At 35.0% G+C, this 26,532-nt stretch overlaps 1 protein-coding gene across 2 annotated transcripts in view; it reads right to left on the bottom strand.

Moving 5' to 3' along the window:
• Positions 1-620: 620 nt before the first annotated feature.
• Positions 621-26,532, bottom strand: part of CRISPLD1 (cysteine rich secretory protein LCCL domain containing 1) — a 47,272-nt gene continuing 21,360 nt past the window's right edge. Inside the window, exons 2-14 of one of the 2 annotated variants that reach the window (XM_047073766.1) lie at positions 21,744-21,862; positions 21,276-21,408; positions 19,480-19,595; positions 18,475-18,575; positions 16,583-16,723; positions 16,311-16,371; positions 16,135-16,201; positions 15,795-15,925; positions 14,029-14,072; positions 13,863-13,935; positions 8,370-8,445; positions 3,829-3,959; positions 621-672 (exon numbers count right to left, since the gene is read on the bottom strand). In XM_047073766.1, the coding sequence (XP_046929722.1) occupies positions 621-672; positions 3,829-3,959; positions 8,370-8,445; positions 13,863-13,935; positions 14,029-14,072; positions 15,795-15,925; positions 16,135-16,201; positions 16,311-16,371; positions 16,583-16,723; positions 18,475-18,575; positions 19,480-19,595; positions 21,276-21,408; positions 21,744-21,862 (1,245 nt within the window). Of the gene's footprint in view, positions 673-3,828; positions 3,960-8,369; positions 8,446-13,862; positions 13,936-14,028; positions 14,073-15,794; positions 15,926-16,134; positions 16,202-16,310; positions 16,372-16,582; positions 16,724-18,474; positions 18,576-19,479; positions 19,596-21,275; positions 21,409-21,743; positions 21,863-26,532 lie in introns of those variants that run through there. The other variant, XM_047073767.1, reaches the window with a different exon arrangement.

The following is a 26,532-nucleotide window of genomic DNA, read 5'->3' as shown; positions in this document are numbered from 1 at the left end:
ACATTTTAATAGATTCATTTGGATATTAAGGAATTACTTTATACAAAATAAGAAGTGCAATATCAGGACATAATATTCTATATGCCTAAACTTAACAGAAGAGAAAAACTATACAGGTATTAAGTGGAAAACAATTTCAGATTATTTGGAGTAGGTAATGGCATAGTACTGAACTGGGAAAAATGTGATAATATGGTTCCTTTCATTTTTTGAGAGTTGATTATATTTAAATGCACCAGATGATTTTCTGAGGGCCATTCACATTCAATGTTTAGATTCATTTTATTAGTGGCATATTCAAAGCACCATATAAAAGAACATGTGAAATGTAGAACAATCATGACTATGTAATTAACTACAGAAATAACTGCTAAGAAAATATAGCAATATTTAACACAGGATTTCTAAAACCATTACATATTCATTACCTTTCCTGAAGCTAATAATGTCCCATGTTTTATTTTTACAGATTTTGTCTATCAAGATTTATATGCATTTGGCACTTTTTTGGGGGCTGAAAATAGTTGATATCTTCTGTACAGTAATGTTACAATTTTATACAAACTTCAGAAATATGGCATTTGGAATAGTCTTTACGATCCTCTTCCAAGTGTTCCATTTCACACGACAGCAAATACTCTGAATGCCTTTCCTCCTGGAGGATTCTGTAAACTGCAAAAAATACAAAAAGTATATTGATGTCATCTCTACATATAATCCTCCAAATAAATCATGCTTACTTATGACAGTCAAGAAAGCAGCTCTATGAATCCAGATGGCCAACTTTCTTAGGCTACTATAATTTATAGCTATTGGAAAGCCTGAGTGAGAATGACATAATTCTTTAAATCTCGGTTGTATGCTGAGCTGAAAGTTTACTAAAATTTAAGATGCACAGTAATAATAGTATTTTATATAGAACTTAGTAGATTCCAGATCATGTTTTCCCATATTACCACCTTTGATTCTAATAAAACAGACTTAGGCAGCTGTTTTTCCATTTTACTGGAGGAGTACTGAGATCCAGGTTTACAACTGACCAATATGGTTAAAAGTTAACTGCAAGTTGAGAAGACAGTGATAATTAAGCAATACTCTAGAATACTAACTTAGTATTTTTTAAGCCTATGAAATTTAAATAATGTTGCCACCATACTTATTAATATTTTTAACATCTATAGTTTCAAGAAAAGTTTTAGTGAGGAATTTAGTGGTCAAATCTGAAAGGTCCTAAGAATTTCTTCACTGAAATGGAATCATGCATACAAGCACTCAATCTCATTTTAAACACAACGTATTTTAAAACACAAATTAAAAGTGATACAGAGTCATACATTTAATTCTTTCTTAAATTATTTATATTTTATTTGGCAATATCAGTTAAGATATGTTTCATTTAAATGCTTAAAAGGTAAAACGTTGATAATACCATTAACTGTTGTTTAGTCTAATTAAATGTAAACTTTTGAAGTCTTTACATTTTTGAATGAAGTTTTTCTTAATAATAAAAAGGGGCTTTTAGAGATAAACACAATAAATGCTAAGAGGGAGACCAAGTGCAATTCCTTTTACATATATATTTACGTACAAGAAAAGAAAGAGGAGAGTTTTTAGAGTGAAGAAGTATGAGGGTATCACAAGAGTGCACATAAACATGTACTCACACAGACACACTAGGTTTTTCATACAAGCAGATAGCCAATCAAAAGCCATACTTATCTATAGGACACTGACAGAGTACTCTAGAAAGTAGATGTGTTTGGTGTACTTATTCTTTGTACACAGTGATACACTGGAAAAATGCATATTTCTTAGTCTACAGACCTACTGCTGAACCCAAGCTCTGAGACTGACTAGTTAGAAGAGCTTGGGCACATCATTTAACCTTTATGAGCCTAAGTTAACCCATTTATTAAATCAGGGTTTACAGAATTGACTTTACCGGGCCATTGGTGGAGCTGAGCTACTAAAGTGCTCAGCAGTGTCTGGGAAATTCATAGTAGGTGCTTAAAAATAATTATTATTCTCAGTTTTCTCAGGATATCATCTTATAGTTTTAGAATAAATATAAGAAATATGACAGGTAAATGAAACACCATTTAGTTTTAGCTTATTAAATTGCCTATCACACTCTACAACTCAAAAATGTAGTTTATACATATCTATTTTATATATATCATACAATATATATTATATATATAATGTGTATGTATTAAGTGCTGTGTATGTGTGTGTTTCCATTTTACTGAAGACATTCCTAGGATCTTTCAGATTTGACCATTAAATTTCCTCACTAAAATTTTTCTTGAAACCAGGGCACCTGGGTGGCTCAGTCGGTTGAGCATCCGACTCTTGACTTCAGCTCAGGTCACTATCTCACAGTTTGTGAATTCAAGCCCCATATCAGGCTCTCCGCTGTCAGTGCAGAGCCTGCTTGGGATTCTCTCTCTCCCTTCCCCCACTCGCTTGTGCTCTCTCTCTAAATAAACTTAAATTTTTTTCTTGAAACCATAGATGTTAAAAATATTTATCAGTATGATAGCAACATGATTTAAATTTTGTCAGACTTAGGAAATAATAAGTTAGTGCTCTAAACTATTCCTATGAACCACATGAGTCAGGTTATAGAGAAATCACCTTCTTAACAATGGCTTCTTGATATGGTCTGCTGAAAATAGATGGTAAATGCAAAGCTGTCTTTTTATAAAGATGGCACTCAGAAGGTTATGTGGAAGTCAATCTAGATACCCTGCATGGCACATCCTTTGGTGTCCTTTAGAGAAACTTTACCGTAGATGTGGAACCTCCACTAGCAATTCTGAAGAATCCAGTAAATGTCTAAAAGTCAGAAATTTTTCTGTATCCATACAATATACATAAGAGCTAATATTATTTGTACAGGTACAAATGATTTGAAAAATCACTATAGGTTCTGTGCTCTTAACTTACTTGATAATAAGTTACTTGATACTTAACTTACTTGATAAAGTAAGTCATACGAATTTTCCCAAACCACAAAAATATATAATACTAATGGACCAAATAGTATGAAATGACCAGAAAGCATGGATTTATGTCATAATAGATATCCAACTTCCAATCAAAAAGAGAATTTGGTTCTGGAGAAAATCAGACTCACTCTTTTATCAAATACTTTGTCATATAACTGGATTAGAAAAATATTCAGTGCCCTGCTCACCTAGAATGAATTACATATAAAAACTAATCTAGAAAATCCAAAGGAGGATAAAAGAAATTTCCTTATTAACAATTAACAAAAGAGTGGTTCTGACTCATAATCCGATTTTCATGTTGATTTTTATAAGCCTGGAGGAGACAGGCACCTCTGGTACTTCAGATTCTCCCATCCCTGGAAGACCAACTATTTCAGTGTGCAAAGGAAACACACTGGCACAGCCACGTAACTCCAAACCCATACTAAAGTGAGTTGGGGGGCGCCTCGGTGGCGCAGTCGGTTAAGCGTCCGACTTCAGCCAGGTCACGATCTCGCGGTCCGTGAGTTCGAGCCCCGCGTCGGGCTCTGGGCCGATGGCTCAGAGCCTGGAGCCTGTTTCCAATTCTGTGTCTCCCTCTCTCTCTCTGCCCCTCCCCCGTTCATGCTCTGTCTCTCTCTGTCGCAAAAATAAATAAACGTTGAAAAAAAAAATTAAAAAAAAAATAAAGTGAGTTGGTTATAAAGCAAGCATAAAGGTGTATGTATGTATATGTAGAGAAAGAGAAAGAGAGACAGACACGGGAGGAGAGAGGGAGAGAGACTCTGAGTATATAAAATACAAAATATATATGTAAACAGATTTTTAAATTTACCTTTCTGAGAAGATTCCATTCTGAAAAGACGCAGTGTAAGTCTTTCTTTTGTCCACAGGCATGACGTCAACATAACCACCATGATTTCGAACCACCCCAGCATGTACTGCTGCTCTGCAGATACTGGACAGCTGAGGCAACAAGGAAAAACCCACCGTTATTAGGAAATTCCTGCTGAACTTGTCCAGTCTACTCTTCTGTTGGACCAAAGTCACTGGCACCTGTCTCTATACAGATAGTCAGCAGTTACAGGTTGATGTTCTGTGCATAAAGGAATGTTGCAAAAGTCACAGAGTTAAAGCCAATTCTGAGCAAGTCTGAAAGCAGATCTCAAGGGTGGCCACAATGGTAAACTCCCATCACCGTTTAATCTAACAAACACTTGCCTTTCCAAACATCAGGCTTTTTCTATAGTGGAAGTAAGTAATCAGATACAAATTTGCTCTTTTTATCTCTTTTTTAAATGTTTATTTTTGAGAGACAGAGAGAGAGAGAGAGAAGAGAGAGAGAGAGAGAGAGAGAGAGAGAGAGAGAGAGAGCATGAGCAGGAAGGGGTAGAGAAAGAGGGAGACACAGAATCCAAAGCAGGCTCCAGGCTCTGAGCTGTCAGCACAGAGCCCAACATGGGCTCAAACTCATGAACTGTGAGACCATGACCTGAGCCAAAGTTGGAAGCTTGACCAACAGACCTACCCAGGCATCCCTGCTCCTTTTATCGCTTAAATTCTAGCTCTTGCTAGTCACTCTGACCAAATGTTAACAGGTTACATTATCTGTACTTGGTTTATGTTCATTTTTGTCTTATTAACAGATAGTAGTTCTGTATACCTTTACAGTTCCCTTTCCAAAATACAGGTGTGTATTAAGTGGGGAGTTTTCTTCTATTAAATATTATAGCCTACACAGAGAAAATTTAACCATGAAGCAAAATATAAAGAACAATCACAGCTTCCAACCTATATCTGCAATGTCTATCACCTTGGTTTGAATGGTCTGACATGAGGCACTATGTTTACATTGTACCAGTTATACCTTCTTAATTGAACTGGAGTTCTACAGAAGAGAAAATTATTTTTTTCAGGTCCATGTTTTTAAAACCATTACCTACGGACTTCTAAAAGTTGACTTTTTTTTTTTTTTTTGCCCCATTCAAGACTTCTCCAGATTTTAACATTTGCTTTAATCCTAATGTTCTACCAAAATTTGTCAATAGCTGAATACAGCCTGAGGAAATCCCACAAAATGAAACACTTGAACTGTTTCTGTATGAAACAATCCCCTCTCATATCCCAGGGGTCTTTTCTGATCATACTAGTGTGTTCTATTTTTCTCTCTATGCACATGTGAGTGACTTAATGTGCTTTTTTAAGTTCACATAAGCATGTGCATCTTACATGACCTTGCTTTATTACTGTGCTCTGAACTTTGTGGCATCAGTCAGAACTTATTAGATCAGAGAGCCTGAATGCCAAGCTGTTTAATCCTTCTCATGCTTTTGCTATATCAAAAAATACCATATATCTAAAACCTCGTATCGTTACTCCGAAGAGGCATTTTATTCACAGTTTAAAGTTCCTCACTGATTTAATATTTGTATCCAATATGGTTCATAACAGATGAAATTAAAAATAATTCTGTACGCGTTTCACTATTTATCTCGCTCTGTTAAAAGAGTATTATCAGCATTTTCCCCAAGGCATAAAAGTGCTTACATATAACATTCACTAAATCCAAGCACTTAATATGTTTTGAAACTATTGTTTTGCCCATAACTACGCAGTCAGCAGGCATTCCTATTTGAGTTCAAAGGTCAGAAGAGATTTTCTTTTTATACCCGTACTTTGTAGGAATTAACATATCACGAAAAAAAGAATTTATCTGTGAAAACAGTGGAACACTTTTAATGAATGCAGAAATTAACTTTACTTGTAACAAATGAGAAAAATTCAAAGCAATAAAATGTACAAGTAGTAACGGAAAGAAACAGAGAGAGAGAAAGGTGGAGGGGTTGAGGGAGAGAGAAGATATTTTTCCATATCTTGTATTTAAAGAAATAATATATTTTGTGTGTTGGGGGAGAGGGGGAGTTTGGTAGTTAATGCTTGAATCTCTGAATCTGCACTGACCACATAATAGTAGTCCTTGCATTTCCAACTAACTCTTAAAATGATTTATACAATCATTTCCTATACATAATTGCCTATGCAGTCCGATAAGGTAGGAAGATAAAATGATCTCAAGACACAAAGTCTAACAAAACCTAAACTCTAGAAAAATAGACGGCCTATAGGTATAAGAGGGTATAGGATATTATGAAAGATTTTCACCGGGCATGATTAAAATTTAAAGTTTGGTGCTTAAATGGACAATCTAAAAAGAATAACTTCTTCTGAAATCTTTGAAGATTCTAGATAGGCTTATTCATGTACATTTATGGATTTATTTCTTCAACAAATATTTATGTGCAAGGTATTTGCTAAATTTCTGATATCACTGTGTGCTCTAAGTTTTGTTAAGGCAGGATATAATTCTGTCTTGTTCACAGGTTGGCATACATCAAACTGTTAATAAAAAATGACGCTCCAATTGCCTGGCTGTTGCCCTCATGGAACTTCAAAATAATAAAAGAGATAGAGAAATAGTCATAACACTAACAGAATCAGGTAAGTGCTAAAAGTAAAAAAAAAAAATAAAGTTCTAGGGGTTGAAAGAAGGGCTATGTAATACATGTAGTAGGAGATCCAGCAAAAGACTCCACAGAGAAAGTGGCAATAAATTAGGACATGAAGAATGACCATGATTTTAACAGACAGGAAGGTAAGTAAAGCATGAGGACTAATAAATTATTATACCAGCAGGACATTTAAGCTGCAAATAAGTACAGGGCAAAGCTGAACCCTGGGAGGGACTCAGATGTGGAGAACAATTGCAAAGGTAAATCTGAATGAAAACAAACCCTGGACTTTAATGAACTCACCAACAGAAATAAGGTGGTAAATACTATTTCAGGTCTCTTTTTACAAACCTATTTCCATGGTATTCTACTGAATATGTGCTTCAAGAGTATATTTCCTGAATTTGTTTTTGCAACTCTCTGGCTTAGAAATTTGTAACGGTTTCTAAATGTCTGCCACATAAAATCTAAACTCATCAACATGCATTCAGACTCTCCATTTACATGTTTCAAGAGCTGGATACCCCACCCCTCACACAAAATTGGCTGCAACCCTTTTTAGATTCAATGCTCACCTGCTCAAAGATAAGCAAACCTATGTGTTATGCATACATCTCGCTTGCTGTCATCTCCCCGTTTTTGTAAATGTTGTTCATCCCACCTAGAATGTGTCCCTAATCCAATTCCCCAACCCACACTTGAAACCTGGCTCAAAAAGCACTTGTCCATACCAAAGGCCTCCCAGCTAAGAGTCCTTGTCCAACCCAGTAATGTTGTCCATTATAACATCCCCTGAAGTGCTTTCTTTTCAGATGTATTTTAACATATTATCTGTTCTTGATTTTATGGTGCTCTTTAAATCTTGCCGTTTGCAACAATATGGACGGAGCTAGAGTGTATTATGCTAAGCGAAATAAGTCAATCAGAGAAAGACAAATACCATATGATTTCACTCATATATGGAATTTAAGAAATGAAACACATGAATTTATGGGAAGGGGTGAAAAAGAGGAGAGAGGGAAACAAACCACCAGAGACTCAATGACAGAAAACAAACTGTGGGTTGATGGAGGGAGGTGGGTGGGGGATGGGCAAGATGGGTGATGGATACTAAGCAGGGCACTTTTTGTGATGAGCACTGGGTGTTGTATGTAAGTGACGAATCACTGAATTCTACTGAAACTAATATTGCACTGTATGTTAACTAAAATTTAAATTTAAAAAACTGGTAAAAAAAAATAAAATTTTTTAAAACAAAAGAAAAACATGTTCCCTTGGCAGTGTAAGATATTGTTCATACATTTGACAATCTCTTAATTATCAAGTTTACACTACAAATACTGAAGAACCAAAAGGAAGATTTAAAAAAAACAAAATGAGGGGCACTTGGGTGGCTCAGTCGGCTAAGTGTCTGACTCTTGATCTCGGCTCAGGTCATGATGTAGTTCCCGAGATAGAGCCCCATGTGCTAACACTGTGGAGTCTACTTGGGTCTCTCTCTCCCTCTCTCTGTCCCTCCCCTCTGCTCTCTCTCTCTTTCAGAATAAACTTCAAAAAATAAAAAAATAATAAAAATACAAAATGAATTTTCCTTCAGAAGGATGCCTCTGGTCTATTTCAAAAGTGTCTGATACAACATATGGGCAGGACATACAAAAATTTTGGTAAAAATAAATTATTATGCACTCATATTTGCATAAGAATAGTTGTTTTTCAGTGTTATTATTGATTAGCTTCTCCGAGAATATGTATACCAACACAGAATCTGTTTCCTTTTTCTATATATAAATGTATATACATACATTTAAATATTGTGTAAACACATATATACATGAATACTGAGAGCTGCATAAATTAAGATACTTACATCAGAATAAACTCGAGTTCCAATTACACGAGCATAATGTGGATTTGCCTGCATACAGTTACGAGGACAGTAGACTCTGAAAAAAATATATATATATACAAATATTAAGTAGCGGGTTTCTTTAGCCATTCTTACTCATAAGACCACAGACATGCATACACAAATGTTAACAGCATTCTCACCCTATTCATTTTTTTTTTTCTAAAATAGGTCAATTGTAGAAGCCAGGCAGTAGATGCAATTGCTTCTGCTTAATTTACCCACTTCTAGCTTTTGGCACAAATGTGTTTCTTTTATTTTCTAACTTAACCAGGAAGCTTTCTAATTTAGGGGTTAAGCAGAAAGACACATCAGGTTGTATCTCTCAGTATCTGGGAACTGTACCCAATGTTTCTGTAGAATTTAATAAACAGCTAACTTGAAAAACTGACTCATTGTCTGACTCACACATCTAGCTTCTTTCTTCTATGTTCACATCTTTGGTACATCCTTCAATTCCATGGTTTTAATTATGATTATAAGTTACTGATTTCCAAATATGTATCCCCAGTTGAGACCTCCTAGTTCCAAATTTGTGTCCTATTGCTTATTCAGTATCTCTACTAAAATCTAATAACAGTTTCAAACTAAGGGTGTTTACAACCAAATTCCTAATCTTTTCCTCCAGTCCCCATATCTGTTCCTTATGGAGGCTTCATACAATAAATGGCAACTCTATTATTTCAGATCCTCAGGCCAAAAACTTTATTCTAGCTTCAATCCCTCTCTTTATCTCACACCTTACATTCAGTCCGCCAGCAATTTCTATTGGTCATCCATGAAATAAAATCAGAGCATCCCTAAACACCTCAGTTACTATAGCTCCAGACTTTATCATCTGGTGTCTAGCTTACTGCTATAGGCTTTCCTATGATCTCCCTGCTTCCAACCCTGCCCCTTCCAGTGTTGGTTTTTTTCCCACTTGAATTAAAGCACACAAGACCAATCATATCATTCTTCTGCTCCAAATACTCTAGTGGCTTTCCATCTCATTCAGAATAAATGAAAAAAATCCTTACAATGGCCAATAAGTCCTGCATATCCTGTCCCCCCATTATCTTTCTGACTCCATATCCTCCTCCTCTTCCACTTCTTCCCCCAGATCCAGTCATATTGGCCTGTCACTTCTGAAACATACAAAAATAGGCTCTTCCTCAGGGCCTTTGCACTTATCTTTCTCTGAGCATGGAATATTCTTTCTCCAGATATCCTATTGCCTTACTGATATCTGATTGGCTTAGCTCATTTAAATAACATTTCCAAGGGACACGTGGGTGGCTCAGTCGATGAAATGTCCGACTTTGGCTGCTCAGGTCATGATCTCAAGGCTCATGAGTTCGAGCTCTGTGTCACACTTACTGCTGTCAGCTTGGAGCCTGGAGCCTGCTTCAGATTCTGTGTCTCCCTCTCTCTCTGCCCCTCCCCCACTCATGCTGTATCTCTCTCTCACTTAAAAATAAATAAACATTAAAAAAAATTTTAAATAAAAAATAAATAACATTTCCAAAAGCTTTTTATTTCCACATAGGATCCAATTATCACTGTTCAATCAATCACATGATTAAAAACTCCACTCTGAGAGTTTAAGAAACTATCAAGTGGCACTTTTTTTTTTTTAAAATCAATGGGCTCTTTGATTCACACACACACACACACACACACACACACACACACACACAAAAGGTTTGATTCACACTCACACACACACATCAAGGACATTAAAAACTACATCTGGAAAAAAGGGAATTCATTTTGGTAAATAAATCAGAGTCTCAACAAAATGATTACATGAAAATCACTGTCTGATGAAGGAATCAATGATTTTACCAAAAGTATTCTAAACTCTTTTTTTAATGTTTATTGATTTTTGAGAGAGTGAGACAGATTGTGAGCAGTGGAGGGGCAGAGAAAGAGAGAGACACAGAATCCAAAGCAGGCTCCAAGCTCTGAGTTCTCAGCAAGGAGTCTGACAGGGGGCTCAAATCCACAAACTGTGAATTCATGACCTGACCTGAAGTCAGAGGCTCAACCCACTGAGTCAGTCAGGGGCCCCTTCCCCAAAGTATTCTAAAAATACTTCAATTGCAACTACCTTTACCAACTGAAGCAACTCCTTCCTAAGATAGCTTTTAAGAAATAGCTGCATTTCTTATTTCTAAAATCTGTATAATACTGTTTATTTTAGAGGATATATGCTTCTTATAGCATCTAAACCAGAAGCATTTAAATATAAATAAATGAGTTTTATAACTTTAAAGAGTTGATTTTTATAAAAGATGCTGTTGGGGGTTTCTATAGGAGGAAAGTTGTCCCCATTGAACGTGAAATTTTCTATGTGTCTTTGAGAACAGTTGGGCATTCACTGCCCATCCTATGGTAGTAATAGGTGCTCAGCCCTTAGGATCATACTGTGCTGGCTCTACCTTGACCATATTTGGCACTTGGTTTGTGGAAGACCAAGGTGAGTAGCTCCAAACTGAGATAGTTTCTACTTAGGCAAGTTCAGATCAAAGACAGACTGAAGGAGGTTTTTACTTGATTGTGTTCTAATCTCTGGTTATAACACCTTGTTATGTGTTACTAAGAATGTAGACAGTGACCTGGTAAACATTCTTTTATATACAATTTACTTATAAGCATTGAATAAAAATGTATCAACATTTTAGTGATACCTGCTTTTACATTTTGGACATTCAATAGGCTTCAAAGCTCTAATTATTTATAGATACATGTTAAGCATGATATGATTTCTGCCCTCCCCCTCCATGTGTCATCCCCAGGCCAGAAAAAAAGATTTCTAATAACACACACAAACACATGATACTTATAAGGTTATGGTACTGAATCATAGAGATTGCTTATTTGGGTCTTTTCTATCAGCTATGGAACCTCTCAAGGACACAACTATACAGGTAAATATTGTTTCTTCATGCTCATCTTGAGTTAATTTCCTTTCGTTTATTTGCCCTGGGCATTTTCTCCCCAAAAGATTTATGTCTCAACTTATTTAAGTTATATGAAATTCTGAAACAGATGTACCAACCACATGGTTCCCTAAAAGTTATAAACTGTCATATAAATAATGTGTTATAACATAATTTATGAAACTATTAAAATTTTTATATGAGAAAAGACAACCCTTTGTTTCAGTAGTCTCTAAAAGGAAACAGAAGGGTGAATTTCCAGACTACGTAAGGTCAAAATTATGTATAAATCATTACTTCTACCAATTTGTTACGTTGGTAGCAGTAAAAGATAAAATTTAACTAGAAGAATTTTTCTTTTGGGGCAATATTTCCCTTTCTGGAATAACCAAAGAAACAGGAAAAATGCATTAACAGTCTACTTGAGTGATTTTCTGTTTATTTTGGAACAATATTACTATAAATTTATGCCACAGACATTAAAATTGCCATTTACTTAGCATCTACTAGAGGAAGGCTTTATGCTGGAATACTCTATCAGGATTATCCTTACTATTTGGTCCTCACAGCCTAGTCACATGGCTGAGAGGGCCTAGCATTATACTGTACATAGTTGGTATTTCATAAATATTTATTAATGGATAATTCTAAATTATTTATGAGATGGAGACAGAATGAGTGGAGAAGGGGCAGAAAGTGAGGGAGACACAGCATCTGAAGGAGGCTCCAGGCTCTGAGCTGTCAGCACAGAGCTTGACACGGCACTTGAACTCACAAACCATGAGATCATGACAGCCTAAGTTGGACGCTTAACCGACTGAGCCACATAGGTGCCCCAAGAAGTACCCACTTCTTACATCATCACAGTCTTTTATTGCCTTGTGAACAACCAATATTATTCTTTAAGTAAAACATTACCTTAGTTTTAAAAGGCTAAGTGAAGGGATGCCTAGGTGGTTCAGTCGGTTATGCGTCCGACTTCAGCTCAGGTCATGATCTCGCAGCTCGTCAGTTCGAGCCCCACATCAGACACTGTGCTGACGGCTCAGAGACTGGAGTCTGCTTCAGATTCTGTGTCTCCTTCTCTTTCTGCCCCTCCCCCACTCATGCTCTCAAAAATAAATAAACATTAAAAAATTTTTTAAAAATAAAAGGCTAAGCAATGAAGCTTTTCCAAAATAAACTTTTCCATAAAAAGTGAGCTCCTTCAGTTTTTTAGTAACTACAGTTTATCAATTATAATTCTATCTCAAATCTCAGTATTGGTTCTTGGAATTAATATGTGATTTCCTTGTATTAATGGAAGAAATATGGATAGAAATAAGAGTAGATATGAAAAGACCTTCTTCATTTTTCCTATGTACAGTTAGGACTTATAGCCATAATACTTCTAACAATTTTCACCTTAGCGTGGTCAAGATAAATGAAGCACTCTTTTTTTTTTTTTAATGTTTATTTTTGAGAGAGAACGAGAGAGGCAGAGTGCAAGCGGGGGAGGGGCAGAGAGAGACAGAAACACAGAATTCAAAGCAGGCTCCAGGCTTGAGCACAGAGCCCGATGTGGGGCTCGAACTCACAAACTGTGAGATCATGACCCGAGCTGAAGTCAGACGCTTAACCGACTGAGCCACCCAGGCGCCCCAGAAGCACTCTTTCATTAGTGTATAGTAGATAAACTCCATTATAGTTTCTAAAAAGACAGTATACAAAACAAAAATAAAAGAAAGGCAGAAGATGGGCTTTTTGACATACCAATCTCAATTAGATTTATCTAATTTAGGAAGTGGATGGAAATACTTAAAAATATGTGTGTCATTATAGTTTCAGTGGTAATGACTTGTTGCAGACTGAATGTTTGTGTCCCCCCAGATTCATATGTTGAAGCCCAACTCCCATTGTGATGGTATTTGGAGATGGGCCTTTATGGAGTTAATTAAGGTTAAATGAGATCATCAGGGTTGGGCCTTGATCCCAAGAAAGGAGAGTCTCTCCTCTCTCTCTCTCTTTCTGTCTTTCTCAACCTACCTCCCCTGCCTTGTGAGGACACAAAGAGAAGGTACCATCTGGCAACAAGGAGAGAGGCTTCAGAAGAAACCAAAACTGCTAACACCTTGATCTCGTCTCTAGCTTCCAGAATTACGTGAAAATAAATTTCTATTTTTTACACCTCCCCCCCACCCCCCCAGTCTATGGTATCTTGTTACAGCAGCCTGGGCAGACTAAGATATGTGAACATACAGAATACACGCACAGCCCTGGTATTATGGAACAGACAAAAGCACTCTAGCGTTTGGAGAAAGCACACTAGGAGTGTCTGGAGAGCAGGGAGTTCGTGATGAACCATGCTCCCTTTTGCTTCGCAGTTCAAGACCACAATTATAAATGGATAATTCTATCCATTCACAAGACCATACACCCTTCAAATCCTGGAGACAGAAGAAGTCCAGGCAAAAACAGTTATCACAGAGTAAAAGCCCAATCCACGTATGTTCACTGGTCAAGAATAATGAGACAATTTAGAAAACATTACCTTGGGCAATGTGAAGCAGGCTTATGAAAGGGACAGAGCTGTTCCACAGTTGTTTCACAAGTGACAGCCTGAACTGAAGAATTAAAACACAAGACAATAAGCAACTCTTTGGCAATAATAACATGCAACAGGGTGGTAAGAAAATAAGGTTTAAAAAAGTGCTAACCTGTTACTTTAGAGACTGTGAAGGAATTAGCAGACTGATATTTGCTGAAAATAAGAACATAAAAATGTCAATCATTTTTTAGATGCATCATCATCAACATAATTTCTGGTATTTTTTCGGTCTATGAATACTTTGTTTCTTCTTAAACATTCTTACTTAAATATCTAAATAAGCTGTAGTATAAGAATACATCATCTATTTTATGTTAAGTCCATATTAACTTCAAGTATGAACCAAATCAATACGAACCAAATTAATCATTCTTGATATTAGAGGAGGATCTCTTCTCATGACTAATCTCAAAAACATATAGATAATAGCAAAAAGCCACATAGATTTATATCTACATATTTGTTTCCTATTAAAATTAAAACTCTAACTATACTAATTCCCTGTCACCATTGAACAGAACTATTTAAACTCTCACAATGGTAAATACAAAGTAGCGTTATAGAAAGACTTTTAGATCATAAATACCTAAAAGGAATGTGTGTTATTCATTTTTTTGTTCCCCCAGTACCTAGTAAAATGTCAACGATGAATGAATTCCTCCTTATTGTATGCATCATTAAAAAGCAGGATAGAAGAATAGGTATTCCATTATATATCAAAATTTTTAATTGGCTTAATTATACCCAGAGTTTCAAAAAAATATCTACTACAAAAGATAAAGTTTATTTGTGATAGTATTTTAATAGGAGACACCCTTCATGTTTCAAGTTTCTGTAATAAACAAAAATTAAGTTCAAACAAAAAAAAGTAAATAGGATCAATTTTCTTGAATCCAACACCCAATGTTTGGCTTACTGAAGCTCATAACTTTTGTTATTCATTGAAGGTAATTAATACATTTTACTGAATTAATAAGCCAATCAATAAATGCTTCTATACAGCTTTTGCTTAAGAGAGATTGCTAAGCACTGAAAACCATCCATAAAGCCTTTGAACAAAATTATTTACATAGAATAACATTCCATCAAATTTTCAAGAGTTTTTAATAAATTCTTTCTTATCATTATGAATCCTCCACTGTGGAGTCACGCAATTGTATAGTTAACAAAGGAAAGAAACTATGTCATACATCCTAAGAAAAGGAATTCCATATGAGGTTCAAAGTTTATTTTTTACACAGAAGAAACACACTACAAAGTTATTTCAAAAGGCCACATTTTTCTAACTTGTATAGAGTTTATATCAAAATATGCAATGCTCTAAAATAATATGTTTCATATATTTAATATGAGAAACATTTCAAAAGTTAATGCTTTTATGTTGAGTTAAATTACATTTAGATGGACAATAGGTACATAGTATACATTTACATTTTAGAGAACTTTTCAAAATTCTCTTTTACCTACTAATATAGTTTATCTTATTAGCAAAGTTACTGTTGCATGAAATAATCCATTTTCCATAAACAGGGCAGGAAAGTACACAAAACAATTAGCCTTCTCTGAGCTATTTTATTTTATAGCTGAAAAATCTGTTGCTTTACATTAGGGATAACTGTAAATCTATACATCCTCAATGAAACTCCAGAAAATGTGGAGCTTTATTTAGCATGTTCTTTAGAAGCAGAAAATGTTCAACGTTGAATTTAGATACTTTGGCTCCTTTTTGTCTTTGAAATTACACAGCTGAAGTGAGCTGAAATGACAATTACCAAACTTCTCTATAAATTCTTCTATGCTTTGTTCTAAAAGAATTTGTCAACTCATTATTAAGATTTAAAATCATCTCATCCAAAAGGTCATTTGGGTACTTACCCAATTGTCTGAACACCATTTCTATTGGATTTGATGAAATAATGTTTTCTTCCTTGTCTAGTGATATCCACCCAACCACCATCATTGTCTATTATGCCATAATGAATTGCGGCTCTACAAATGCTGGATTGCTTAGAGAAAAAGGAAGGGAGAAAAGAATATTAAAACACTAAGATTGCTACATAGGACATGACTAGCTATTACTTAAATGACTTTAAATTAAACAAACATATCTGAGCAAAATATCTATACTTCATATAAATCATTATGTTTGCATTAAAAAAATCAAACTTTATATAGAAAGATCCTGTTCCAAAATCATTATATTTATTATACTTACCATTTCATAATGTACACTGCCAATAACTTTGGCTTTACTATCCAAACAGCCAGCAGGGCATTCATATCTAGATGAAAGAAATCAGGACCAAAATTTAGTTTCTCTGAATGTTAGTGTGAAATAAAAATATTACTTGTATTTTGTCAGGTAATTTTGAAAATAAGGATAAACATTACCTATTGCAGGTTGTTCCCTTGCACTGATCTCTTAATCTTACTTCACAAGAAACAATTTGGGCTGAAAAGTAAAAAAAAAAAAAAAAAAAAAAAAAAAAATATATATATATATATATATATATATATATATACCAAAATAACTTAGATAATGTATAAGTCACTACAATTCATCAAGCTTTTGCCACTCTAAAAATATCCAAATTAACAAAATATAGTTGCATCTGTCATCTACATAAACTTTAACGTTTTTGTAAATAATGCAGAGCTCTTACACATTTGCTGTGTGCTTATGACTTCATTTCTGTTACCATCATCTGCTCTTGTCTGAACGTGGGTGTCCCGGACTTGTGACTGCTGCCGTTCAATTTCATTTGTTTCTTCTTCTTGAGGAGGGTAATACCTGTCTGATCCTTCTGTTAGAGAGAATGGATATAAGAAATATGAATCCACCTTAAATGTGCACAAATCATCACATAATGGTATACCTTTATATGCCTGTGTAACATTTAAAACTAGAAAAATCTGTAGTTTCTTGGCACAGATTTTGGCTTGAGGTGGTGATCTTATGTACTGCGCTGGAGTAAATAAAATACATGGATAAGTCTTTGAGCTCTTGATTCATTTATGCTTAATAAATGAAAAAAATCGGCTAATATTAAATGGAGTCATTTCTAAACTTTGATTTATACTTAAGAGTGGTATCAGTGATTGCCTTTCATAATGCCACCATGAAGTCTATGCAGTGATCTGATGAAGTCAGGGCTTTCGTATGACATGAAATCGTATTTTTAGGAGAATCATATTTAAAATTTCCAAAAGCGTCACATTTAAAATTCTCCCAATAGGAAATTTAGCTTAAAGAAAGACTGACATGCCCTTTTAATTTACTACAATATCAGTTTCCACGGAAAGGTTTTTCTCTTTTAGAAGGAAATTCAAAATGCAGAAATTTATGAGTTTAATTTTTTTCCAGGTTATTTATATCAAGGGCTTAACAGTGGCACAATTTGGAAAGGTGTGTTATTTTCATGTATGTCCAAGGACTCCGAACCTAGAAAAGGGAAGTATGACTTCAGAGGAAAGTCAGTTTTAAGTAAAATAGTGGCCACTGGTGAAGGGGCAAGTAAGTCGGAGGTTTAGGGATGGCCAAAAATGGAAAACAGACTCACACACAATGAAAAATGCTTCCAGGAATGCAAAATGGCTCATATAACAGTGAAATACTATACTGTTACTTCTTGTCTGCTCATTATACTAATGAGCACTCAGTCATCAAGGGGAAAAAAAGGCACATCTCTTTATGAATACTGAAAAAGAGCTGCATTTATTCATGTTTTCTAAAACACTTAGTCTACATTAATCTTCATTTGGTCATCAGGAAGAAAAAAGTACAAGGGAGTAGAAATGTTCACTCAGATGCCCAACAAGAGTGGAAGTTTTACAAAGCTTTATCATCTAAGTTTGCTCTTCATGTGCTGTAAACAGGACACTGTATATGCACATTTTAGGACATTAAATGCATTTCAGAGCACTACTTTTACAATAGTTTTACAATACTATTTTATCTTTTTTATTTGTCATGTTGGCCATGAGAGATTATATACTCTGTAGCAAGAAGCAGAGAGTTAGTGTAATTCATTGACCATCATTCAGTAACATTCATGGATAGGTATATGGGCAAAAACTTTTAAAGTGTTAAAAATAAATTGCATTAGATTGCTAAATCCTTCAAAAATGAAGACACTTGTGAAAACAACTCTAGTCAATAATATATCAAGATCGCTTTTAAAAATGCAAATATACTTGTCACTCTAGGATAATCTCAAGTAGAATTAGAAGTGGTTATGTGGAATAATGATGAAACTTTCTTTTAAATACAAATTTGCTATAATAGACATTCATATATTTTTAAAATATTTTTAATGGCTTCAGATATTTTAAATAGAGTTCTGGAAACTTTGTAAGTAATAATTAAATATGCTTTTTGCCTTTCAAGTACAAATTAATGCAGATGTTGGATTAATTTATATTAAATATAAATATTTATATTTATATATTAATTGTAACAATATTAATATTATATATATTAATATATTAATATTAAATATATTAATTTATATTAAAATATAAATCAAACTGAATACTGTGACACAATAGCACATACCTTTGTAGCATAGATTTTCTCTGCAGCCTCCTCCAAAACTAGGTGGGCAGGCAGAACAGGGCCGTCCATGTTTATAGGGGGCGTGACCCCACCAGTTTCCCCTTAAAGAGAAGATCCACTCTAGTAAGAGGTAGTCTAATAACATAATTTATGAGACACTATAAAATATTACTATCTTCTAAATAACGACTTTGGTATGCATATTTAAATCATTTATATTTTTCATCGGAGTCCCTTTGGTTACTAGGTTTCTATGTAAACTGCTGCCTTATTATTTTGAAAATATTCTAAGTAATTGTTATGTACATTGTTAAAAATTACAAAATTAAACTTTTACAGAACACCGAACTCTATTATGGGATATTCATCTACATTCCATTCGTTTTTTTTTGTTTGTTTGTTTGTTTTCCAACGTTTATTTTATTTTTGGGACAGAGAGAGACAGAGCATGAATGGGGGAGGGGCAGAGAGAGAGGGAGACACAGAATCGGAAACAGGCTCCAGGCTCTGAGCCATCAGCCCAGAGCCTGACGCGGGGCTCGAACTCACGGACCGCGAGATCGTGACCTGGCTGAAGTCGGATGCTTAACTGACTGCGCCACCCAGGCGACCCTTCCATTCGTTTTAATAAACAGACTTGAGACTTAGATTTGACCCTAAGTACAGTTGTAATATTTTCAACATAATCATTCAATGGTCTTTACACAGGTGAAAATACATTTCTCAGTTAATCTATAGATGCTTTTCTCTAATAAATCCAAATTATTAAAAATACCTGTGGAATATAATAATATGTAAAACTGAAGTCATAAAAATATAATCCCTGTGTTGACAAAGATCATATTTTCAATTTTCATATTCCTTTTAAGGGCTGAGGTTATGCATCAGGCAACCATAATTGTTGCCATATTAAGTAAACTGAGTTAAAGCAATATACTCAACTATATATATATGATAATACATATATACAAATTTACATATAAAAGTAATGTTTTGTCTACTTACTTTGGGGAATAGTTGCACACCAAGTAGACAGCTTTAGGCCATATTTGCCCCCAAATGTTCATGTTATGACACAAATTAATGGCACAGCCTATTCTGTTACTTGTTGCCCACACCACCTACATTAGAGAAAAGAAAATATATACACAATGGAATACTACTCAGCGATGAAAAAGAATGAAATCTTGCCATTTGCAACAATGTGGATGGAATTAGAGGATACTATGGTAAGCAAAGTAAGTGAGTCAGAGAAAGATATATGAGTTCACTCATCTGTGGAATTTGAGAAACTCAACACATGACCATAGGGGAAGGGGAAGGGGAAGGGGAAGGGGAAGGGGAAGGGGAAGGGGAAGGGGAAGGAAAACTAAGATAAAAACAGAAAGGGAGGCAAACCATAAGAGACTCAAATACAGAGAACAAACTGAGGGTTGCTTGGAGGGGCATTGGTGGCAGGGATGGGTTAAATGGGTGATGGGCATTAAACAGAGCACTTTTTGTGATGAACACCAGGTGTTATATGTAAGAGATGAATCACTGGGTTCTACTCCTGAAGCCAAGACTACACTGTATGTTAACTTGAATTTAAATTAAAAAAAAAAACAAAACAACAACAAAAAAAACCAAAAAGCTTGGAAAAAGTAGGCTGAGATGAAGACAACAATATGTATCAGAGAGAAATGTATAAAACTGAACTTGAGAAATGAATCTTTATCATTTAAGATGAAATAAGGCAATGTCAAAAGGATATTTTTCCTGAGGCTTTGGGCAGGGTTTAATTCAATCTGAAGAAGAGTGCTATGAGTAAATAACTCTAACTATAAAAAGTAAGCATCTTCAAAATACACATTTACTAAATAGTTCAAAAGTTACATCCTCACAAACCTAAATGCTATGTTAATGTTTCCATGAAAAAGCTTACCTAACAAAGGAACAGAATTTCACATCTTAAACTGTATTGGAACAAAAATTTATGGGTTCAATTTCTAATATAATGTGTATTTTTCACGGCACCACTGGTTATTATGGAATTCATCACTGATCTTAATCTTGTCACATGCAAAGGTAGACAGAACAATTTGCTTTATATTCACTAACAGCCATAAAAATGCTAGTAACTCAGGTCTGTGGTTTATCTAGTTGAATCCACCTTTCGTTGTTCAATTTAGAGGTTTAGAACTTATCCAATACGAAATGTGAACAATGAATAAAAAAAACAGGTAAATGCTGCACACAGGTCAATATTGAATGTCATGGTAAATAACCTATAGTTTTATTCTTTGGAAAATAAAAAATACTGAAGATGGTAAATTCCTCCTCGTTTGCATTTCCTGAGGCCAGACTAAACATGTTTTACATGTAAAATCATTGAAATAACATCTTTCTTTAGAATGTTTGTTTATTTTTGTGGGGGGGTGAGGGGCAGAGAGAGACGGGGGACACAGCATCAGAAGCAAGCTCTGCGTTGCCAGCAGCAAGACCTATGTTGGGCTCGAACTCACAAACCACAAGATCATGAGCTGAGTCGAAATTGGTCGCTCAACAGACTGAACCACCCAGGTGTCCCAAGATAATGTCTTTTTTTTAAACTGACTTTTGAACTTTTTCTAATAATTACTTTTATCTTTTATAGAAATTGATAAACCTATTCTACAGACATCAATATCTTTTTTCAATAACCATACCAAATTCACTAAGAAAGACATCCACGTTCAGTATGTAAATTCAGTTGTGTAAATTCTGCTGCAGTTACACAAACTCAACTTAGAAAAATGAGGCATAATATACCCAAAACATACCTGTGTATAATGAGTACACACAGGTCCAGAACATCTGAATGGACAATACGGGTTGCATTCGTGTTCATACGGGTAGCTAAAATCTCTCACTTCATCGTACCATGCTTGTACATGAAATGTTGGGGGTCTATATCTATTTGAGAGAAAATAACCACAAAGAGTGAGTAAAATTGGAGAAAAAGTAAAATCAAATATTGCAAAATGTATTGATAAAGTCTGGTAGAGAGAGATTCTTGTGTAAGTTATTAATCTTAAGTACTATGCCCATTACATTACCACTACATCAATGGTTTAAAACAAAAACTAAGTCTAACATATTGCTGGTTATTCTGCTATTACTTTTATTTTGTTGGTGTGATTATTTGCTTTCTTTTTAGGCTTTAAGCCTCAGAAAATTTCTCATTAATGAATTAATAAGTATTTCAATCACTTATGTTTTCAAAAACAAAAAAGTTACACTTTACATACCTTCCCCAGTGGGCTCCCAAATTCTGCCCAATTGATGGAAGTAGGCTTGCAGGTCCGTGTTCCCACAAACAACTTTCCGCCCAGGATTCTGCAGATCTTTCCAGCTCAACATCCCATGTCTATAGTTCAAAACAGAAACAAAATACAGAAACACACATATGATGTATAGGTAGAATTCAGGTTTTTCTTCAGGCTATAATGTGGTTCTATTCAGTTCTGTTTTTCCCCTTTTTACTACTTTGCAAGGTCAACATCTCAATCTGAGTTCTCACCATCTTCCACCTAGATTTTTACACAAGCTTCCTAACTAGTCTCCCTGCCTCCATCTCTTATCCCTACAATCTGCCCCACAAATTTTTAGAATTACCTAAGTGAGCACAAATATGCTTAACTGACTCTTCTGTCTAAACACATAGAACAAACTCCCATATACATAAAGTTCAAGATCCTTGGTCACACAGTTCCTTATAAAACATGCTGTTCTTCGCTCTTGCTGGCATTGTTTTCTGTTTAAAACATTCTTCTCCCAATTATTTGTCAGATAGACTCTTATTCTTTCTTCATAATCCAGCTTTAGATAATACAGTCTAGATACCTTTTCAATTTTCTCAGATGTAAGCTATTCTCTCCTTAGGGCTCTTAGAACTTTGTAATACTTCTTTGTTTAGCAGCTATTACAATGCAGTGTTAGTATCTATGTGTCTGTCTCTTTAACAAGACTATGAGTTGCTCAGAGGCAATCATTTAACTTATGCCAGTTATCTTTAGCCTATTTTTTTGTGTTTTGTGTCTGTCATATAGACAAGGTGATTAATAAACGCTTATTGAGTACACGAATGATTAATGAATCTGATTCCTATAAAAATATATATGCATTTTTATATACAACATTCAATGAGAATGATTAAACTGTACTTTTAAAATAATTTACATGGGGCGCCTGGGTGGCTCAGTCGGTTAAGCGGCTGACTTTGGCTCAGGTCATGACCTCACAGTTTGTGAGTTCGAGCCCCGCGTCAGGCTCTGTGCTGACAGCCTGGAGCCTGCTTCAGATTCTGTGTCTCCCTCTCTCTCTATCCCTCCCCCACTCATACTATGTTTCTCTCTCTCTCTCTCAAAAATAAACATTAAAAAATAAATAAATAAAGTAAAATAATTTACAAAGAAGTATTTAAAATTACAAAACTACTACTGAAACTATTTTCTATGTCCTAGGTTTAATATTCAATTAGCTAATTTGAAAAACCGGCAGTGTTTGGTAAATGTGAGGGTAGAAACAGAGCTGGGTTCAACCTTGGTAAAATAACAGAACTCTGGGCATGTTAAGAAGACTGAAAAATAGTTCTGGAACTGGAACATGAGGACACAACCTAAGGTGATAGCAATGAGACTGGAGAAGAGCAGACAGACTGAAATCATGTTGCAGAATTTAAATTCCTAGAGGTTGACAGATGACTAAAGGTAGGTGGTGAGGGAGGAAAAAAAGATGAAGATAATGACGGTTAACAAATAAGGAGAAAGAAAATAGAGAAGGAATAGATTACTGTCATGGAAATATGTCTAACGTATTTCAATGCAAATTTCTAGGGTGATATCTGTGATTCATGCAGTATGTATGCCAAGTAGAGTAGAAATACATGAATGAGGTTCTGGGAAAAGAAATTTGTGATGAAGACATGAATTTTGAATTATCACCCAAAGATGACTTTCTTCGGGAAGATGATACAGAATGAGAAGAGGAATGAAAAGAAAATTCTGGGGCTATCACAATTGAAAGGGAGGGAAAAAAAAAACGAATTAGTAACATAAACCAGGGAAAATGGGATCGAAAGGTTAAGGGAACACTGAAAGGTTAAGTTATACAAACAATGGGACAAGGATTGGAGGATTAGAGAGTGGGCAACAAAATCAAATGCCACGGAAAATTCCAGAAAGACAAGAGATGCTAAGTACTAATTCACGATCAAAAGCAATCGCAGAACAATGCTGGGGAGAAAATCAGAACACACAGGCACATATGCGACTGGAAGGAGAAAGTGGGGAAACCAAGTGTGGGTTACTCTGTTAATACTTCAGAAAGAAGAAGAGAGATAGGCAGAAGTTAAAGAAAAGTAACATGCCAGGTTCTCAGGGAAGATTTGTTTGATTGTCTGGATTTTTAAAGGATAGAAGAAACATAGTCATGACTGTAGGCCAAAGGAACGCACACCAAGGGAAAAAGACACACACACACACACACACACACACAAGCCTTGAGGCCACTGTGATGATTTTAAAATACTCTTCCCCACAAGTCCCACAAAGGTGGTATTGAATTTCCTCCTCTTCCCTTCAGTTTGAGCTGGATAGTGAGTGGCTCTCTTCTAACACACAGAACGAGACTGAGACTTCTCAGACTGGGTTAAGAAATGCAGCCTCTATCCAGTTCTCTTTTAAGACACACATCTTGACAGACTTGAGGCAACAATTAGAGTCTGGCTACCCTGAAGACCTAGCTGGCAAGATAATGTGAAGAGATCACACACAGACTGAGGGATGCAGGACAAGTTTCCATTGAGTTTTCCTCGCCCAGGCATGAGTCAGTTTGCAAGTTTAGGTCACTGCAAACAAACACGTAAGAGATCACAAATAGGAACTACTCAGCTGAGCCCTTAAGAGAGACCATAGGACCCTTCTTCAAGGTCAATCTACTCTTGTTTTATATCTGATTCTACAATCTCAGACGTCAGTTTTTCTGATTAAATTGAAGATGGATGCTTTTTTATAGAGGATAAACAACTAGCTCCAGATTCACAAATATGTTATATTGCAAAAGTTTGTTTTCTCTGTTGTATAGAAATTGAAATAAAATCTAAAACATATCATTCAAATGCTTTAGGCTAGGCTTTCTTATTAGCAAAATGTGAAACAGAAGATAACTCAGGTTCCTTCAAGGACTAAAATTCAATTATTGAGTATACACTATGGATAAGCTATTTTTTTAAGGTATGGTAGGTTTTCTATATAATCCACTAAAAATAAGGGGGGAAGCATATCAAATGAACTGTAATAATTCTAGAATAGGGACACATTATTTTAATATAAAAACAGAGGCAGAGGAACATACAACTAAAATTTCCTATTAATATTTAACAAATTAACTAGTGACAATTTTTAAAATAATTATTTTAAAGAATCTAGTCAAGCATAGGTGTTTACTAGGTAAAGTTCAATAATGAATATCAAGAAGACTCTAAAAAAATCTAATGAAAATATAGCTGTCCTGGAAGAAATATTATTGTGAAAACAGCATACAATGTTTATTTTTATGCCACAACATTATATTACATGTTTTACAACCACCAATAATTCATACCCATCCAGTTTAAATGTAAGTTAGTCTTTACACACTTCTATTTAAATTCAGGTTTGTAGGGGCGCCTGGGTGGCGCAGTCGGTTAAGCGTCCGACTTCAGCCAGGTCACGATCTCGCGGTCCGCGAGTTTGAGCCCCGCGTCAGGCTCTGGGCTGATGGCTCAGAGCCTGGAGCCTGGGGCCTGTTTCCGATTCTGTGTCTCCCTCTCTCTCTGCCCCTCCCCCGTTCATGCTCTGTCTCTCTCTGTCCCAAAAATAAATAAACGTTGAAAAAAAAATTTTTAATTCAGGTTTGTAAATAAAATCAAGATGTCCTGACAGATGTTTTTTCCCCCCTCTGAACTATTAACCCAGCACTAATTTAAACCCAAACCACACTTAAAATTACCATTTCTTTAAAAAATGGGTACTTGAGGTGTGTAGAAATGAAAACCAGTCTATTTTCCAATTACACCTGTAAGCTGCTTCTTCTTAGAGCACAGTGAAGTGTTCAATGAAGTTTTAGTACTAAAAGAAACATTTAGAGTACTAGTGAATTCTTTGTCTCCAGTGATATTTTTAAAGCTGGTTTAACATGGAGATTTTATCATTTCCTCTTGTGTATGTGTGTGCTTATATGAGAAATCCTAAATGTTAACAAAGGACTTCCAAAAGTAAACCTAGAAATACAAAGCAATTTTAGTACTGAAATATCATACTGGTAGAAATTGGAAATGTAGTATATAGTTATCTAGACATGTACATAAAATTCCACTATTATATTATCTTCAGTGAAACATGAGTGAACATATACAATTCATATTCTTAGCAAAATACCTGCTCTCCTACAAGAATAGATAATGATAGCTAGAAATCACACAGGAATGTAGTTTTAACAGAGTTAATACTAGGTTACCAGTGATAATATTAGTGATATTACTTTTCCTTTCTGTTTGAAACTCAGAATAGTTTTGTCTCTTGAAAACGATTAAGTATTTTCAAATATATCTTCTTGACCACAGTAAATTTTCAGCTCTTTCCAGATAAACATAATTTGAAAATTCATGTCCTGGAAATTGTTTAATCTTTATAGCTTCAAAATTATGATTATAATACATCAAACGAATTAAAGGCCAAAGTTAGTCATTAAGACTTTTCCTGAAGATAAGCATTTTCTTATAATTGAACCTTCAAAATGGTTATTAAAAAAGCTCAAATAAAGGTAGGCTATTTTTCAAATAAAAATCAAACAATTTCCCACAGAGTAATGTTAAAGGATTTATCAATCATTTTCACTTTAGACTGTATTAAAGAACATGGAGTAAAATTTTGTGAGATTATCTGTCTGATGAAAATTTAAGTAGGACTCTACATAAATTACCCAAAGATCAGTGAGAGGGGTGGACACAATGGGCATCAATCAGCCCACATAATTACTGGTATACACTTATTAATA

Source organism: Lynx rufus, unplaced genomic scaffold, assembly GCF_022079265.1.
Source record: "Lynx rufus isolate CCGP_SWC_20201006 ecotype Redwood Valley unplaced genomic scaffold, mLynRuf1.p SCAF_12, whole genome shotgun sequence".
NCBI lineage: Eukaryota > Metazoa > Chordata > Mammalia > Carnivora > Felidae > Lynx > Lynx rufus.
Note: the sequence above shows the minus strand (reverse complement) of the source record. Positions and strands in the feature narration are given on the sequence as shown.